This window comes from Bacillus rossius, assembly GCF_032445375.1.
Source record: "Bacillus rossius redtenbacheri isolate Brsri chromosome 4 unlocalized genomic scaffold, Brsri_v3 Brsri_v3_scf4_2, whole genome shotgun sequence".
Classification (NCBI taxonomy): Eukaryota; Metazoa; Arthropoda; class Insecta; order Phasmatodea; family Bacillidae; genus Bacillus; species Bacillus rossius.
This window is the reverse complement of record NW_026962011.1, coordinates 23426484-23446364: the sequence shown is the minus strand read 5'-3', so window position 1 is coordinate 23446364 and position 19881 is coordinate 23426484. Positions and strand designations below refer to the sequence as shown.

At 35.1% G+C, this 19881-nt stretch overlaps 1 protein-coding gene across 1 annotated transcript in view; it reads right to left on the bottom strand.

Moving 5' to 3' along the window:
* Positions 1-217: 217 nt before the first annotated feature.
* LOC134542459 (condensin-2 complex subunit H2-like) overlaps positions 218-19881 on the bottom strand; it is an 89134-nt gene continuing 69470 nt past the window's right edge. Inside the window, exon 15 of the mRNA XM_063386759.1 lies at positions 218-6745. Coding sequence (XP_063242829.1) covers positions 6445-6745 — 301 coding nt within the window. The 3' untranslated portion in view covers positions 218-6444. The remainder of the gene's footprint in view (positions 6746-19881) is intronic.

Below are 19881 nucleotides of genomic sequence, written 5' to 3'. Positions count from 1 at the left end.
AGTAGCATGTTTAAATTTGATAAAAAAATTATTTGACATTTGTGAATGATTTGATGTTCCATTCAAACTGGGAGAGGGGAATAGGATTTGCAAAGCCTACATCAACCTTGTAGTGCACACTGATGGAGAGGCCGCACATCATAATTGCCTCAGTGAACCAGTGAACCAGAGGGGACTCCAAGGGTTAACACCAACACAAAAATATAAAACACAAATCTTCCACGTTTTAAAATTCCCATAATTTACTTTACAAATATTATGTACAAAAATAAATTTACAAGCTCGTCACAATGAATGTCCAAGAACAGCTAGAATTAGGTATGTATAATAATAATTTTAAAATGTGCCATTTGCACACATGCTGAAATTAAAATCAACAGTATTACGCACACTACAATTGCTCAAGACAAATTATACAGAAATACATACCAGTGTACATGTATTTTTAATAAAAGTATAAAAAAACTTTAAAATATTGACAGTTTAAAGTGTGACGGAGTCCAAACACAAACTGTACCTTCCTTACCCGTATCTTACACAATATAGTATTCCCTTAAAAAAAACTATGAAACCTCATGGCTTTTTGGAACTGGAGTGAGAAAGATCCTGACTCATTTAAATCATAGAGAGGCAGCATGAGTTTAAACTTAAACAAATACAAAAACTAAATAAAAACTTAAAAAAAAAAAGTCTAGTTCTACTAATATAGTGTAATTTAGTGCAAACTATTACAAAGTATACTCCAGCCAACCTGAACAATTTAGAATTCTTGCTAGTGTTCTTTTCAGTCAACAAGGCATCCAAATGTGAAACTAGCTGTCCTAATGTATTGTCAGTTTGGATATGGTCAGACAGGCTTCATTGAAATTAAGGATGGGCAATCAAAACTTCAAATCCCATCAAATCTTTAGTATTCAAAAGATTTTAATAAAACTACTGCAGGAAATGTAGTGAATTAAAAAAAAATAAAAAAGTGAAAACTTTAAAGTCCTATTATTGCTCCCCAATACATGTGTTGTGTAATATTAATAAAATTACAATATGTAATAATTCTGGAAAATTAGTTAATGAAACAAACATTTAAATAGTTAATGTTTTCAGGCCATTGTAATATCTTTTATTTATTGAAAATAATTTCATTTTTGACCCAAGACACCAGTCCAAGTCTTGGATTTGGTGTACATGATTTAAGAAAATTCAGATTTGATTCATCACTAGTTTAAATTTAATTACTGTATTTATCCGAAAAAATGTTGACCTCAAGATTTTTTATTTTGAGCTCAAGAAAAAGACTTTATGGAGTGGAAATTACCATTGCAGTACATAGCACTTGAAAATTAATTAAATTAGTAAATTTATTCTACACTTACTAAACCTTTTCATATACCACTTTTGTCAGTAGAGTGATTTACATGGCTTTTTTTTTAAACACCAAGCAGCAGTTACAAGAAAAAAATTTCTGGGTAGGCTGTATTTTAAACTACAGATAGATGCCAGGGGTTTGTTTCATGAATTTCCATCGCGCTGAACGGCAATGTTTTGTATAAAATAAATAAAATAATTTAAAAAAAAATTGATGTTGCTTTATTTCTTGACATGAATTTGATGAATGTCTTACTTGGCAGTCAGGCAGCCACGTCAGAAAAACTGTGACACCAAAAATCAACCAACTCTGCTCATTGTTCACAATTATTCGCTCAACTGACTCAACTGACATCACAATCATCAGCGAACAATTTTCGGCATTCCTGTTGCTTCTCACGAGGTAGACAGCAGAGGCTCACTCGAGCTCAAATTTTGCACCTCGTTCGAGGGCTTGTTTTGCTCCACTGGCTCATTTTTCTCTGCTACTTTTTGCCTCATCTGATACCTATGAACTTCTCTATGTTTTTAATTGCTTCTTCTCAGGCAATTTCACTCTTCTTTTTTTCCCCTTCAATATAACCAGTTTTTACTTAGGGACTTTGAGATTAAAGGCTCCAAAACCATAGTAACATTATAGTTATTCCACTCAACTAGCACCACTCAATGCACTCACACAAATCAGTCAATTACTTTTGGAGTTGCAGCTCTCACTGACTTCCAATTCAACGCTCCCCATCAACGCTCATTACGTCATCACTGCAAATGCTAACCGGGAGAGTCATACGTAACGACCATGAGCAAAGTTTGTACCTACTACTCAGATATATTTACTGCAACTCTGTAGCTTTCATAGTTTACGAGTTTTAAGCAATGTCGAATCCTAAGCCGAAGTGACACCCTGCTCAAGTTTAAAGGCATGTCGGAAATTAAAAACACGACAGAAATTCATGTAAAAATTGTGTTTTATGACAGCATGGGTAGTTCAAAAGCAGTATTTCAGAGAGCAAAGAATGCCATGGTAGCCTGGGATGGTGAATGAGGGAGAGGGGATATCTTCGCCAGTAGTCACAGAGAAGAGAAGTTAAAGGAAGCCTAAAACAACCAACTCCCATTGCACCCTCACCCTTATCCACATTCTAAGTGTTATCCTCTCTCATCTGCCATGCCTGTGCAGTGGTTCAGGTAGCCTCGGACTAAAGTGACACAAGTGATGTAGGTTACAGGCAGAGCATGTAGATTTTTATCTAAGCTGTTCCCAATGGCAAGATAAAGTTTTGTGATTATAATGCAACCTCCACATTAGTTTTAACAGTTTTGATGAAAGTCATTGCCTTATATTCAGGTAAATACGGTATGTACACCAGTTGACACAAATGATTGCTATTAAGTCATTTCCAAAATGTTCAAATTAACTGGCATGCACTTAACTCATAATAGAACTACCATGTGACCAAATTTTTAGTCCTCCCCCCTCCATTTTCTGTGTAATTGCATGGACCTTTTTTCATTTGTACTAATTGGAAAAGACCTTCAAAATTTGCAATCACGATATACTCAAAAAATAAATAGATCTCTGATGCTTTGAAGTTGAAACGCGATTTTTTAATATTTTCATCTTTTACACAAATTCCTACAAACATAGACTCTCATTTCACGAATGTTACATTTCAAGGCTTTCTCGTCAAAAGTATCTCAAAAACTGTGGATTGTAGGAAAAAATGCATAGGATAAAAATTGTAAATTTAATTATGAAAAAAAAAGGGGTTCTACTAAATTTTTTGTATATTTAAACATTTTAATCTTACCTCTACATTCCCAATTGTGCAATAGTTTTGTACTTCTGCTGGAACTTCAAGCCTTTCAGATTGCTGTCAGCTACAGGAAAATATTAGTTGAAAAACTACACTCTGCCTCTAAACTGCATCACTTATGTCACTTTTGATTGCATCCTGAATTGGCATGAGTATGAAAGATGAAACAAGATAACACTTTGCAAAACAAGGGGGAATGGGGAGAGAGGGAGAGAACAAAAGATCGCAAATGGGGATGTGACAGAGTCCCTCCCTTCCTCCTTGCTTTCCTTTGACAGTCAGCGAAGGTCGACCCCCCCCCCCCCCCCCAACCATGCAACCAGTCTGTCGCTGCATTATTTTTGTTTTTTTTTTACAAATGGTTTTTTTTCTGCAGTAGCAAAACTCAATTTATTTTATTTATAGCTGACACTTCATGTTTAAAAGAAGCCGTGTCAATCACTCCTACTGATGAAAGAGGCACCAGAAAAGTTCTCCTCAGTACTGCTAATCAGAAAGAAGCCAGTTTTGTGTTGAAGTGTTCATTATGCTGTCTTTTAATGTCTAAATTTAACATTTTACATTAAGGATTTTTCTGCACTTAAGTATTAAATGCAGTAAGATAAGACATTTATGAAATAGAATTTCTATGAACCTATTTACACACAATAAATATTGATTTAAGTTTGTTTTAAAACTTCTAGGCCATAAAAAATGCAAAAAAATATATAAAATTAACTCATATTTGTTGTGCATTTTGTAAAGAACACAATTTTAAGAAAAAAATAACCTCATATTTGTCAGGTATTTACTAATAGGTATTATCAAATTTACCTATACTTGTACCTCATAAATTGTTTTGTTCTTCTTCTCAGTCAAATTATAAGGTTTTTTTTATCAAGCATGTGATAAAAGCAAAATTTGCTTTAAAAAAAAATAAGTAAGTCAACAATAATCTATGCAGTGAACTTTGCATATTTTGTCATACATGCATCAAAAAGAGTTTTGGCAGGATTTAAGCATATTTACTACAGTTGCCATGTTGCTTTTCATCTTCAATTATATTAAAAATTTCTAAACTTAAGTACTGTCTTTGGGTATTTATGTACTAAAGAGAAGAAATTATTTTAAAAACAAATCAATTTCTTTACATTTCCCAACTGCAGTACCACTATGATATTAAAAAATACTTGGTCCACAAAACATGAATTTAAAATATATTAAAAATTACCCATGGCATGTGACAATTCCATACATGCACTTCATACTGCACCCCACTCCAAACCTTTTTTAAGTTCAGTGTTTTGTGAATAAATTAAACTTTTTAAAGAAGAAATTATAGTGAAACCTCATTTCCCCTAACCTCAGCCAGAGTAACATTAAAATACATTTAATAATCTGCTAAATACTTCAAATACATGCAAAAAAAATTCAATAGCATTAACCACAGCATCATTATTACTACTATAACTACAGAGCAAAACAGCACTAGATCATATTGACAGTATACAGGCCAGGGCTTATCATCATCATCATGAACAGTAAACATTCATAATTCTGTTTTATGTCAATAATTAAAAATAAAAATAAAATAATAAAAAAAATCACAAAGTAATAATTTACTACTAGGTAAATTTGAATACATATTTTAGAACGTTGTACAAAAACAGGTATAAAAATTAATTTATAAATTTAAAGTTTTAAGGTTTGAGAGTAGAGCCAGCTAACATTTGGAAGATTTCCAAGCACTAACACATTAACAGAAAAGAACACACACACAAACACCTTTTCAAAAACCCACAACTTTAAAATGAGACTGACATCAAACACACTCAAAAACAAATAGCCATTTAATAATTTTTTTTTATTAAATGTGAAGTTCTAATTTAGACAATGTTTTTGTTGATTACAAAACTCAAAATTAAAATTTCAGGAAAAAAAAAAAAATCATTGTCCTGGTAATTTCTGAACACTCTAGTGGTAACCTGTTTTTGAAAATATAACCTCAACAAGCTAAAATTTTTGCTGGCAAACCAGTCATAGCAAGAATTAATATCTACAAAGTGAATGCTTCATATAGCTTGATTGGACAAAACTTGTTTATGATTTGGAAACTGTACTAGCAGCATAACGGTTGAACTTGCATGTAATATTGGAATACAATTTCTCAGAGACTTGCAAAAAATTAATAGAAAGGTACAGCTTATGATGTGAACACACACCACTGTGCATCAGTAATCATAACTAAATATGGCTGCTTCTGTTCGACAAATGTATCTATGAAACACAGAGTTCATGTTTTACTAAATTTATGAGTCACAATTTCTAATCACTTGAGCAAACTTGAAAACTACACAACAATTATTTGATCATCTTAATGATGACTCTGTCTGGCCTAAGTACACGAGCTTAGTTGGTGCCAATTTACGACTCGGATGTTGGTTAACACCTCCACAATCCTAACAGCTACAGGTTCCTGCCTGCAGAACATTCCACACTGTGGAGCATTGTAGAAACTCCCCCCATTCATCTGTGACTACATCATACAACATTTAACATGTCTTTCAACAGATAAAACGAAAATTTCTAAATTTGGCTTTCAAATACGGGTAGATAGATATTTATTTGCAAAATATACTTATTTACTTGTTTTATGACATCGCCAAAGATCAATTACAAATAAATTCCAGTTTACTTACAGTAAACTTAAAACAGTATACAATAAAAAAGACTTGCACATCAAAAAATAAAATTATTAAAAGACAAGTCAATACCATTAATGATTTGATTACTATTTCTGTTCAAATTACAAAATTACTGGAATCACTGAGGTGACACTTCAAAATGTCAAATTAATGTAGTAAGAACTCTCATGTAGATTTATTTCAGTAAAAAAGTGAAGAAAAGATGCAAAAAAACATGCATAAAACTGCAAGACTTTGTACAAATGATAATGATTATCTTCTTATCATTATGCTTTCTACTGTAGAACTTTATTATTTATACATAAGACAGAAGAGGCAAGAATATAAAACTGAAAATTTTAAAAATCTAAAAATAAGTAATTAAAAACGGTAATAAATTGCACATAAAGAATAAAAGTACATGAAGACATGACTAAGGCTGACTTTGTGAATACGGTACGAAAGGAAATGATCAAAGTACAGTAAATAGAAACTCTAGTTTATCAATAAATAGGCTAGCTGTCCCACCGATGAAATCACCCCCAAGTCCAGGAAAACCACACTACGTCCAACTAACAGCGATCCCTCCCCCCGTACCACAAACGCTACAATTTCCTCCGTTTGCTGGTGTTTGCGCCGAGCGTCCGAACATCACTCAGGTCCACGCCGTCACTGATGTCGCTCGCCCAGTCGTTGGCGTCGCCTGCCCAGCTCGGGCCGGGCTGCGGGTCGCCGGGGCACTTGGCGGAGAGGCGAGAGGCACCCGGGGCCAGCGGGGCCCGGCCCCAGCCGGCTGAGCCCCGCGACATTATGTTGATGCGGTTCGGGGACTCCCTCAGGGGTTGTTCCACCAGAGTGCTCTGTGACCTCCCCATTTGGCCAGCCACTTTCTTACGCTTGCGACTCCTGAAACACGCAACACCACTGTATCTAGTCTTATAGAAGCTATCTGGCCTCCTCTAAGAAATTTGATGTACATAAGAAGTTCACAATTCTTATAGCTAACACCATCTCATGGTAAAAATTAAAAGTTTATCAAAATTTTTTATATTTTCTACCTCTGATTGTCAATTGTTACAGTTACACAAACACCATTTAATTTTTATTTTATTCTCCTGCACACCCAAAAATTATTAAAGTCTTTCTCAATTAGTGAATAACTATATGCTTTAGATTATACATAACTTTTAAGATTTAAAAAACTTATATTTTCTGATTCTCCAAGTTAGACATCAAGTAGAAAGAACATAAACAGCACACACTATTCAGACTAGATTGTTGGCTGCTAGTATGTATGTACCCCACTCGTCGCTCCGCTGACCACGAAGCATTTTAACAAGGTGCTGCAGTTAGGCATCCTCTTAGCCAATGGAATAGCACCTATTGCACACAAAATTCAAATTTGCACATGACTGTTCATGAATGCAGGGTTGTATTTCCGGACATTTGTACCTTCACAAAAATTGCTTGTTTTGGCATTCCCTGCCACCCAATCAATTTATGCCTTGTAATTTACAAACATCTGTTTTCATGCAATATGTGTACAACACTTAAAATAAACATGACATACACCAATATCATGATGATCTAGTGTACTCAGTTTATTATAAAATATTTTTATGGTGAGAATTTCCATTTAAGTAACCTACATAGCATGTGAAAGTGCTGTTATCTAGCGGCATATTTCAAAAATGAGTAGTTACAGTTTGCCTCAGCTATACAAAAAAAAATTCAAAACTATTATTTTATAATCATATTGAATCATTTAGATCTAATGCTAATAGTGTGTTTGATTTGAATCCATTTAATTTAGATTCAATACTTAATCTTTATATAGCTTTGATGAGATCTAAACATTAATATGGCATTGTTATTTGGAACATTACTAAAACAGTGATAAATTACACAACAAACTGATAAAAATTATAGACCAAAAAACTAATATAATTCATAAGTTAGTTGTTCACTCTCATATTTGTTCTTATCTTTAAGAAGAGATGTATTAGATGCTTTATTTATTGAGACACTTCTGGTGTCTAATGTTATTATGTTTAATGTTTAATTATGTTTATATTTTAATGTTAACGTAATTTTTTTAGTTAATGCTTTCATATTTATTTTTATTTACGTCTTCAAAAGTCTCAGTTAAAATTAATCAAAGACTTTGCTTTTCAGTGCGGCTATTTAGCTCTGTTGAATGGACTTGTCCACGTATGAAAGAGGGGAATTAGCGGAGGGAGGTGGATGACGTCACGGGTGTGTGACGTATGCAGGGGAGAGACTGTTTGGACTCTGCGAGAGACAGTGGCTTGCGGGCGTTGACCGATGACGGAACAGCTGAATTGGAGCGCAGAGCCATGAATTTGGGGTGTCGGGGTAGCTCCGTGCACGGGAGTAGGGACGCCACCAACACAGTCGTTGTTAACTGTTAACCCTGGAGAGTGCTACGCGGTGCCATCGTTGCCGCGGCCTGCATCAGCTGATTTTTTTTATTTTAATTTGGAAGGAACAGCAGCGTATTTACCGTAAGCGATCTTAAACTTCTCGTGAGTCGCGAGTGTTCATGGACCTCGTCCCGAAGGGCGAAGGCCGCTGCCTTTTGACTGGGCTACATGTGTCACCTACACCGAGTCTACACCCCGGGTACTCGAAGGTGCAGTGTGCGCTACAGTTTTGGTAAATTGGTAAATTTCTACTACAGTGCGAGAATTATTGTAAGTAAAACTTTAATTTGTTATTGGTGGAAGAAGAAGTTGGTTTGGGACGGTGTGCAAGCTTTGATGTGGAGTATCACCCCCCCCCCCCCCCCCCCCCGTCCATCAAGTACGGACTTAGACTTATGCGAAGGCAAGGCCTTGGTGTTGTAGGTAACGTGATCGCTACGGCCGGGCATCACGTAAGGATTGTAATTTTTATGTATTTTTTTTAATGTATTTTATGCCACTTGTCAGTATTCCGTGTATTATTATTTATCCTTTTTTTTATGTGTCAGAATAAATTTAAAAGTTTGCTTACGAAGTAATTAGTATGAACCCTGCAATAATTTACTCAACACATAATCAAGTGTTTAATTTTAGTTTTGCGTCTCTACCGTGTCTATGTGACTAGTCATGGTGAAGTCAAAGTCAGCTGGGTTCAAACAGAATGATTGTAACTGGCTGCCCTGGTAGGGACGGACGTGGGCTGCTCGCCCCGGCACGGGGCAGCAGGCTCCATTATATATAACTATATAAAATTTTGCTTATATCGTGCCTGCCATCTAAGGCCTTAAGCCTGCCATCTAAGGCCTTAAGCCATAGGTAGGCAAACAGCAAATTATAAATAAATAAATAAAATAAAAAATCATAACCTAGATACTACTGAAAACTTTACACTTATAAAAATAACTACAACAATATATTTAATTAATAAAAAGCCTATACTGTACAGAATACGAAAATATAGCAAAATCAGAAAATAATATCCCCCTTTTTTCCTCTCTCTCTCTCACACACACACAAAACCACACAGATATATATATATATATATATATATATATATATATATATATATATATATATATATATATATATATAGACACACACACACATGCACGCACATACAAACATGCACACACAAACAAACATACAAAAACATCTACACACACCCAAACATACACATACACACTCTGGACCATGTTATTTAAACAATTGCAGATAATCAAGAAAATTACTAACAAAATTAATTTCCTGAGATTTTATCGATAAAAGCATCATGCAAAATTTTACAACTATTGTTTTGGTTAAGTACATACTGGCACATAAAAAAAATATTCTAAAGTGCAATTTTTAATTGACATGGGTTAAATTTTTCAATATCTAGTGTATAAAACCAAAAATTACATTTCATCATATACTATTAACCAAGAACAGTAAAAAGCTTTAAAAGTTAACATAATAGATAACTTTAAGACCATTCTTCATATTCCAAACACAAAATGACAAAATAAATCCGCTGATTTGTACGCTGTTTGCTTGAGTTTGTTGATCTTATACAGCCTATCAAGGCAACTTGAAGATTTGTACTATACGAAACACTTTTACGTAAAGTGTAATACTTAATTTATTTTCATGCACATTATCCACCTTACTGATGACTTGCAATTGTTTATTTTGATGAAATATAGAATTTGATATTCACAGAGTCATTCAAAACAAACATTGGGCTATAAACTACAGTGATGTAAATAAAAATATGTCCTCATGAGATTATGCACCCTTAATCACTTTAAGATTAGTTGTAGGAAATGGGTTTACATTTTTTAATGGTAATGGGTCAATGTAAACCTTTGTTATCTATAAAGTATGTGACAGGATTTGACATCTCAGGCTTACCTAAACCACATGCTACATCTGGACAGGGGTGTTGACATGACTTTGCCCCATGGCCCACGTATGATGTGTGGATAGAACCTTTATCTGCAATCTATTCACGAGTGATGATGTAAAGTATGTAGGTTGTCAACAGGTGGGACCAAACAATTTTATAGTTAAAAATGATGTTGCAGGGCGACGAGAGAGAGAAGTACCAGCAAAGGGCGTTGGCCCTGTGCTGCAAATCAGCGATTTCTCGGCACAGTTTTACCCCTTTTTATTTATCCAAGAGTTTGTCGAGCATTAAGTGGCTCAGATTAGAAATTTTTTTTTCTGCTGTTTCTTAGGAGAATCCTCCCAATTTAAACTCTGCCCAGTCGGTAGTACTCGGCTAGTGCTGCACGGACATGCTACACGGTCCCACGCTGGGTTAGCAGCAGATAATATTTACTCTGCCTGTCCTCACGTACAGCCCCAGGTGACCCGTGCAGGCACCGTGCCTTCAGTCACTTAACCGTGCCTTCCTGCAGTATGATTAGGCACGTCTGCTAAGACTCCGACGTAGCGTTACAATGCGCCCGCCGTGCCTAAATGCATCTGGCGTAGCACAGCGCCATCTTTTCCGCCCCTTTCCCCTCCCCTCCTATTGTTCTAGAAACTCCGTGCTGTGCTGAATGTTTTCCTTTCCTCCTCCCCCGGGCCCTAGTGTCGCCCGCCATCTTGTTGCTTGGCCCTGCCTCATAGAGCCCCTAGCATCCTCCCGTCTCCCCGCAGCACCATGCCACCTGTTGGGTGCTGCATGAGCCAAAGCTGTACCCCTTCGCTTATACCTGCGTTTTCATGCGTTAGGAAGCGCCACCTCTCGGCCCATACACCACATTCTCCTACCCCATGTCTACGCCAGGGGGGTGTAACACTTAAATGGGTGAAATGGTTCCCTGATCAGATATTTTTGTACAACCAGTAGATGGCAGCAGCTGCGTACAATACTAGCCACTGCAATCTTTAATTTAAATCAATGATCATTAATTTTTAAATTTTTCAGTTTGTAAAAAATTACAAATTATTTTGTATTTGTATTCAAGTATACTAATATCCTTGGAAATATATATAATATATATATATATATATATATATATATATATATATATATATGAATTTTTTCAAAATCATTTTACCAGCATGTTTCCATAGGTTCTGTGGGTTGTTTTGGAGTGTTTCTGGGTGATTTTGGTAGATATTGTGTTGTTATATAATTGAAATTGCACGTCATAATTAGTTACTTTATATTCATGTGTATTGGTGATATATTGGTACAAAATTTCGGTGCTCCTAGTAATTTTTCTGAAAAATTAAATAATTTTAAGTTATGTACTACTCTGCTTAGTTTCTCTGAGTTAGTTTCCAGTATAGCCTATATCAATAATAGAATTTAAGAGGATTCATCACAGCTGCTAGAATTGTGTGCTGCAGGGTCTCGCGGTTCCAAGTCTCAATGGCGTAATTTTAATACTGAAAAGAAATAAATTTTTTTTTGAAAAATATAGAAAGGTATAAGGAAGGTTCCTATTGAATAATTTTTTTTAATTTTTGTGATTAAATAAGTTTTATCCCGCATTGAAAGTACTGTTTCTGAGCTGTTTTCAGCGTGATTTTCAGAAGTTCTAATTGAATATTTCATAAATATTTTTCATTGGAAACATAGTGTTAACCTTATAAAATAAATTTCTTTCTGTGTTTTCACTGTCGTAATTGAGATATTTGATGAAAATTATGTATTTCTAAAGTAATGCACACATTGCTGGGCCAAAAAGATGATCGTCGCGCGGGAAACATGGTGGGAGGCAGAGAAGAGAAGAAGAGGTGTAGACAGCGTAAGCCCTCCCCCCTGTGGAGCTGCTAAGCTGACCCCTGCTGGGCGCAGGACTCTGCCCGAGCCTGACAACAACAATAGGGAAGAGTGCAGGGGGTGGGGGTTACCACTTCCTGTGGAGCTGTCCCAAAACTGAGGCTCGCAACTCGCCAGAAGAAGGAAGTTTAGCTATCAATGGCTCGGAAGTCTAGCAAAGCCAGATTGTTTTTATCAGCATACAGGAAAAAGAGGTGCAGGCCAGAGATACTAATAAGTCTGTATTTGTGTCTGTATTTGATAAACTATGTATGGTAAGTTTGAAATTGGCTGGCACATTCTGTGAGGTAATTCCTCTTGCAAATTTAATAATGTTTGGCCAATGATAAACATGATAAGATGTCGGAGTCATTAATAATCGAGATTTCAAGCGACTTCATAACAAATCAGGAACATTATGGTAATAAGCAAGAATTTACTAAAATACTATAAGTAATCAAATCAACTAGAAAAATTTTAATAAATGTTCTTGTCTTCTGGGTTCTAGCCGCGTCACAATGGAAGTTCTTTCCGACGTTTCGGAGTGCGTTGCAGCCTCCATCTTCAGGGCAGCAGCAGAAGTCGCTTCTTACCTACTGTTACTCTCAGTAACCTACTACCTACTGTTCGTCAGTAACCTACTACTTACTGTTACTGTCAGTAGGTAAGAAACGACTGCTGCTGCTTCCCTAAAGATAGAGGCTGCAATGCACTCCGCAACGTCGAAATAACTTCCAATGTGACGCGGCTAGAACCCAAAGGCAAAGCAAAAACCGTGAAAGCGCGCGATATTTATTTTAAAGTGTTGTTTGATAATGTTAATATCTTTAACAATTAAAATTGCCATTCTGTAATGGTTTTATAATTTACTGTTTCATGTTTTTCTCTCAACAAATAAAATAAAGGGTAATAATATAAGTTTATAAAATAAGTATAATTGATTTATTTTTACACGCTTTATATTAGCTTCACCTGTATGCTTGTATGTTTGTAACCGACTCCTTTGGGTGCGATTGTGACCCACTTTATACGGCCAGATTTCATTCAAACTTTGTAGATTTATCGAAGACCAATGACAATACACTAATTTGATAAGATTATTCCATTATTCAATTTGCAAAATAAGATTTTTGTCAATTTATAAAATTTCACAATATTTAGTAGGCTTTGTTTATATCGCGCCAAAGACAAACTGAAAGAAAAGAGTTCGAATTTCGCTCATGTGCGAACTATTTTCTTTCAGTTTGTCTTTGGTGCGATATAAACAAAGCCTACTAAATATTGTGACATTTAATTAAATGAAAAGTGAGAGTGGGTTATGATTATTGTGAACAATATACTTTCTTGAAGAGAATATTATCTATATAAGTAAAAATATGAAAAAAAAAATTCCCTGAAATAAGGGCTTTAAATGATGTTTCTTTCGTTAAATAGAGAAACACAATTACGTCTTTGTTTCTTTGTTTCATTTTACCAATTAACCAAGAGTGAAACATCATTATAAAACAACATTTTCTGAAAATATTTCACGAAACATGGAAAAATTGAGGTTTGATTTTGCTGTGAAACCAACAGCAGATGGGAAATCAAACACAATATGCATAGCTTCAATAGCTACACCTGATGGCAGATTTTTGAAATTCCACTCGAACACCAACCTGCAAATCTACACCAAGCAGTTAATAATATTCCAAACTATGCCAAGGTCAGTAAATCATTAAATAAAAGACATCAAACACGGAAAATATGGATAAGTTTGACAGATGATATATCAAAAATATATTTGGATGAAGAGCAAAACATGAAGTTTAAGAATTTTTACCTCGACGAAATTGAGGAAAAAACAAAAAGTGCTGAATCTACACCTAGTGGATCAAATAAAAAATTGGAAAAACTGTTAGAAAAATTTCTTGGGAAAAAAAAAAAAAAATCTGAAAATCAAAATTTAGGGAAAATTTGCATACGATTTCATGATTGAGAAATTCACGGGCAGAAACTCAAATCCTTACCAGTGGATTAAAGATTTCAACAAAGAATGTAAATGTTTGCTAATCTAAGAAGACAAAAAGAAAATAGAAATTTTAAAACATTTCTTAGAATACTCCAGTGTAGTTTGGTACAACTGCATGCAAATAAAACTTACAGTGGAATCGGACCAGAACAAATGGGAGAATATGTTTTGTGAGACATTTGAAAACAAAGGATGTCACCCATCAGATATGCTGACTTAGAATAAACATCAATGACTTCCCGAATATATTGATTTTCATAGCAGTATATTGAAATTATTGAGTACTGTAGTTCTTCAACACGCTATAGTGGATATATATTTTAGAAGCAGCCAATATCTACTCATCACTTTAATAGTAAAGTCACGTAATAAATAAAAAATTGAGCCACATCTAGAGACACTTCTGAGATAAAACAATATTTATCGATTTTATTTTAACTGCAGCCAATATCTATTCAAAAACTACTTTAATAGTAATTGATGTAATAACTATCAAGTTTTTTTACATTGTTATAAAATTTCTTTCATACGTCGATAAAGAAGTATCACTTTAAATTATAAATAAACCAAACTAAAAAGTAGAAAATAAATAATAGTTAAAAAAAAACTAAAAAACACGCTTTTATAGAAAATTGAACTAAAAAATAGAAAAGAAATTTTAATAAAATTGAATTAAAAATAGTGTAAAAAAAGTATTTTAGTTAAAAAAAAAGGCGTGGGGTGCTTTTTAATATATTATCAAATTGATAATCCTTCTACTCATATCTGTCACAAAATAATTATAACTATTGACACCATGCACCCCACGCTTTATTTTTTTTTAAAATAAAATACATTTTTTATACTATTTTAAATTCAATTTTATTAAAATTTATTTTCTAGTTTTTTTAAACTATTATTTATTATTTGGTTTAATGCAAAAGTGTCTGGTACTTTAATAAACGTTAATGATATATTAGCTGCAATACCCGGCCTTGCCCGGGCTGAACACAGGGTGTAGTTAGTAATTGTCTTCTTAATTTGAATGTCAAATGTGAAAATTAATTTAAATCACTTTCAGATCCCGACAGACGTTCTGCCAGTTTATAGTTATTTACCTGGTCTGTACGTAATTAAGACTTTATAAAGCAATATATAAAAAAGCTAAAAATAAGAGATTACTAATATTGAAATGATTCCATTATCTAGCTAATGCTCGGTCTGCATTGCAATGCCTCATTCAGTTTTGTTTTGTAATATGTTTGAAGTAGTTCCACATATACAAATCATCTATCCATCTCTCTATATATATTTATCTCTATCTACATCTATATACATCTATGTATCTCTCTATCTCTATTTATCTCTTTATAGCTACATGCATACTTTCCACTATCTCTATATCTTCTATATATAAGTCTCTATATAGCTCTATACATCTATAGGTTGACGTCGTCCAGGGCTACGCCCCTCCTAAGCCCGATGTGACCCGTCCACGGCAGCACCCCTCTCCCCCCACCAGCACCCTCTATTTCAAACGTCCCGCCGACGGCGAGCGTGTGTAGGTGAGTGTGTGTGTTGCGGCCATACAAGAGGCCAGTAATTAGAGTCGGTGCGGCTTCCCCGTAAATCCTAATTATTAAATAAGAATTGTCAACCTTTATTTTATCTTTTAATTCCCAAGGGTCGTATGTTTGCAGGTCCATTTTTCTAAACAGACGTTACAGCGCCACAAGCGACCGCTAAGAGAACTACCAAATTAACTTTTCATTATTGTAATTATTTTATTTAGCTTTGTTAATTAGGTGGAAGGAGCAGAGGCAGTAACTTAATTAATACTGGTTTACTAAATGTTTATTCATATTTCATTGTAAGTAAAAACGTAAATTGAACAGCTAACGGTAACGGGAGCGGAAGGAGGCGCCATGACATCCCCTAGCCAGGTAGTCTAATCTTGGAACCGCCCGGAGTAGGACGCGTGCTGTACCTCGTCGCCTTCAATACTTGGTAAGAACTGATCATTTAGCATCCGGCCGTGTAATAATTTTTCTGAATCGCTTTTAACCGCTTCGAGGCCTACTCCGGGTGGAAGACTCTTTAACATAAATATTTTTTCCGCTCAGACGGACTTTTGAAATCGACTGCGTTGCGAATCGTAGGTCAGGCCACGAGGTGACCTGGCCCTCCTCTAAGCTGATTCATGCCGTTGGCTTTTTAACCGCTTAATAAGTAAATATGTAAGAGGAAGGAGTGAATAAAACTCGGGCGCATTGAAGTCTCTATCTTTTCATTCTAACCACGTGTGTCCTTAAGGAGTGTATGGCGTGTGGGACGCCTAGAGCCCACTTGGGATAATTGTTTCATGGTGATAGCGTACACGACGCTGAGAGCGGGTGTTAGGGCCACCGTAGGTGAATAGGGTTGCGTGTCTCGCCCCACACGGGCGACGTCACGACCAGGAGAAAGAGTCTCGCCGGGTCCACGTGCCCACGAACCACGTGGTGGCGCCCACAACATAACATCTTTATAATTCAGCAACCCAGTGCGATAGCAAGGTATATCTCTTTATCTAACCCATTTCATTATCTATACCTCGCTCTATCTCAACTTATCTCTCCGTCTCTATCTCACTATATATATATATATATATATATATATATATATATATATATATATATATATATATATATATATATCAATCACTCTATCTCTGTCTCTCTTTTATATTTAAATAAATTGTGTCATGCATGCGCACTTATACAACAAAAACAGACGAAGTGCCGCTATATAAAATGAAATAAACACGTTTTTTGACACGATTCATGCTCCAACTATTGAAAAATAGTTATGCCGTCTCAGTAACCTTCATGGGCATGCGCATAACTAATCACCAAAATTTCATCGCAATCGGATAAATGGCATAGGAACGCATATGGCACAAACAAACGAAAATTAAAGACATGACAAACGCATCAAACGATGGTGCGTTTAAAATTCAAGGCAACTCTATCTATTGACGAAGTAAGAACAAAACTGTTATTAGCGCCTTTATTTTGCTAGCTGCTGCGAGCTCCACTAAGCGGACTGGTCTCACCAAGGAGAAAAATATTAATTTGCCAGACCTTACTATGTGCATGATCGTGTGTCAGACATAGAGAAATGACACTCACTCACTATTTGTATGTCTATGACCTATGATTTTTTCTGTTATAAAATGAAATTATCACTTTTTCACTCCCTTAGGGATGGAATTTCATATTAATATGGGGTCTATGTGTTAAACCAGGTTATAAGCTAGCTGTAGGCAAAATTTCATTCAAATCCATTCAGTAGTTTTTACGTGAAAGAGTAACAAACATCCATCCATACTTACAAACTTTCGCGTTTATAATATTAGTAGGATTTATTTTATAAATGTTCTTTAACACAGATAATTTGCACAACTATAGATTGTGTTATTGTTATGTAAAGTGTATGGTTTGAATATTGTACACAAAGTTTTTTTCACTAGTTATGGATTTTATTAAAAATGTATAGTCAACAAAATTGTATATTTATATGCATTTTTTACTTTCACAACTGCGTAGGCGATTTATAAGTATATCTGTAAGAGAAGTGTTGTACCCGTTTCTATTTTAAAAGGTCTGCAAATGTATTAAATCTAGAGGTGGGTTGTTACAGCAATTTTCGGTATCTGTTCCAACCTGATACTGATACAGTAATGGACCTAGTAACAAGTATCTGATACTTTTGTATCAGAGCAGTAGCGGTACCAGGAAGCGACAAGGTATCAGCATTCTCGTTACAGGGTACACATCCTCCGTGCCGTCATCACCAGCGTAAAAAGGTATCGGTGTTTCTGATACATTATTCATCACGCCCGGTAATTCTCTACCTCTGCTACTCTCATGCCCGCCTGATACAGCCAGTATCAATCAGTTCAACATTCACTGCAGTTCGTCCTGGCCGTGTATTAATTACCACCATGTACATTGTTGCGGGCTGTCATGCTTTGTAGTTAGTATCTTTATAGTGAAATAAGGAATGGATAAGTGCAGGAAAAAGACTTCATTTGTGTGGAATTTTTTTACGGAAAATAATGAGTTTGCTAATTGTAATTTGTTTGAACAAAAACTGAGTTATAAATCATCATCGACTAATACGAAGAAACATTTGAAACGTAAACATTGATATAGTATGCTCACTAATGTACGTATCTGTTTTTTTATTTTTAATTTTTGATAAAATCGTAATCTTTTAATGTATGAAAACACTAGTTACTAATTGTTTTTGAAAAAAAAAAAGTCCATATGTTGATTACATCTGTTATTAGTGTCAACTGAGAATTTATTTGCATTTTCATAGCTGTTAGGTGCACAAATATAAATATTATATCTTGTATTAATGTACTTTTTAATATTAAAATTTCATTAGTTTTATTATTGAACGAGACTGTGCACGCACTGCGCACTGAGCGTACTTTGATGTGGGACAATAACCAAATGACTCGTAACAATTTCGCTTTGCGCCTCTCCTTCAACGCCTTCCCCTGTGCTTCCTCCCCTACATTATTTCCCTTCTTTAGCCCATATTCGTCGTTCCTGCTCCCTCCCCTTTCACAAGCTCCGCCCAAGTGACCGTCATCTGCGATCGGGTTCTGCGCACATTGGCCGTGGTGTTGTTCCAGGCGAATTCTGAACTGATACTAAAGTACTTGATACTTTTCAAGTGTACTCGTTTGCCATTACTGATACAGGCGCATATCAGTAACAAAGTATCAGGTTGATACTTTTAGACCCACCTCTAATTAAATCTAAATAATATGTTATGAAACAATGTTTTGACATATTTTTTTTATTTTGAATATAATTTTTAAATTTTATGTGATTATTTTTCATTTATCACTTCATCATGCATTACAGATACCTTATGGAAAGCTTTGAATGATTTACAGATTTATTTTTTGTGCGGCGGTAACTAAAGATGATACAGAAAACTACAATCTGGTGCAGGGAATAGAAACATTGGGACCTTCCCCCCCCCCCCCCTTTCTTTTTCACGGTCATCCTCAACCACTTTACCTAAGCCATTGTAAGACCTTTTCAAACCCCCCTGCATCCCAGACCACCCGCTGATTTTACAACTCATCCTCGCCTGCCTTGCTCCCCACTGACTTTCTCAACCTTCCGCCCACCACTTCACTTAAGACTACCGAAAAGGCAGAGCAGAATTATTTTCCCTATGATGAATCCTCTTAACGATTTATAGGTTGATGATTTCTTGGTAATTCTGCATGAAAGCAGCTTTCAGGATGATAGGCGAACAATAACACAAGTGAAAGGATAGGTAGGAAATGTTAGATACATAGTCATAAAATTAATACATAATAGGTAATTAATGTAGCTGACCTAACCAACCTTTTACTTTCGTTGTTACTCTATTTCCTAGAAGCCGTAACACTGCAGGATTAACATTTCTACAATTATGCATCCAAAATTAATGCTTAGACATATAATTAACAGGAAAAGTCAATATTTGAAGTAAATCTGAACTTTTGCCTTTGTTTTGGTATTTGATTCCATAGCATACGAGTTGTGAAAGTACAGCTACAATAGCTTACTGGTAATTTAATCTTTATGTAGAGTTAGTTTTTTATTATTATTCTAGCTTTACATTATTTCTGTATAGACATATTTTGGGTTTAATGTTTTTGCTACTCTATTATGTAAAATAGCTTCAAGATTTTTTGTCTAATGGCTCATTAACTTTCTGCTGTCTCAAAATTTGCTCATGGCATGCCTTCCATCAGCAA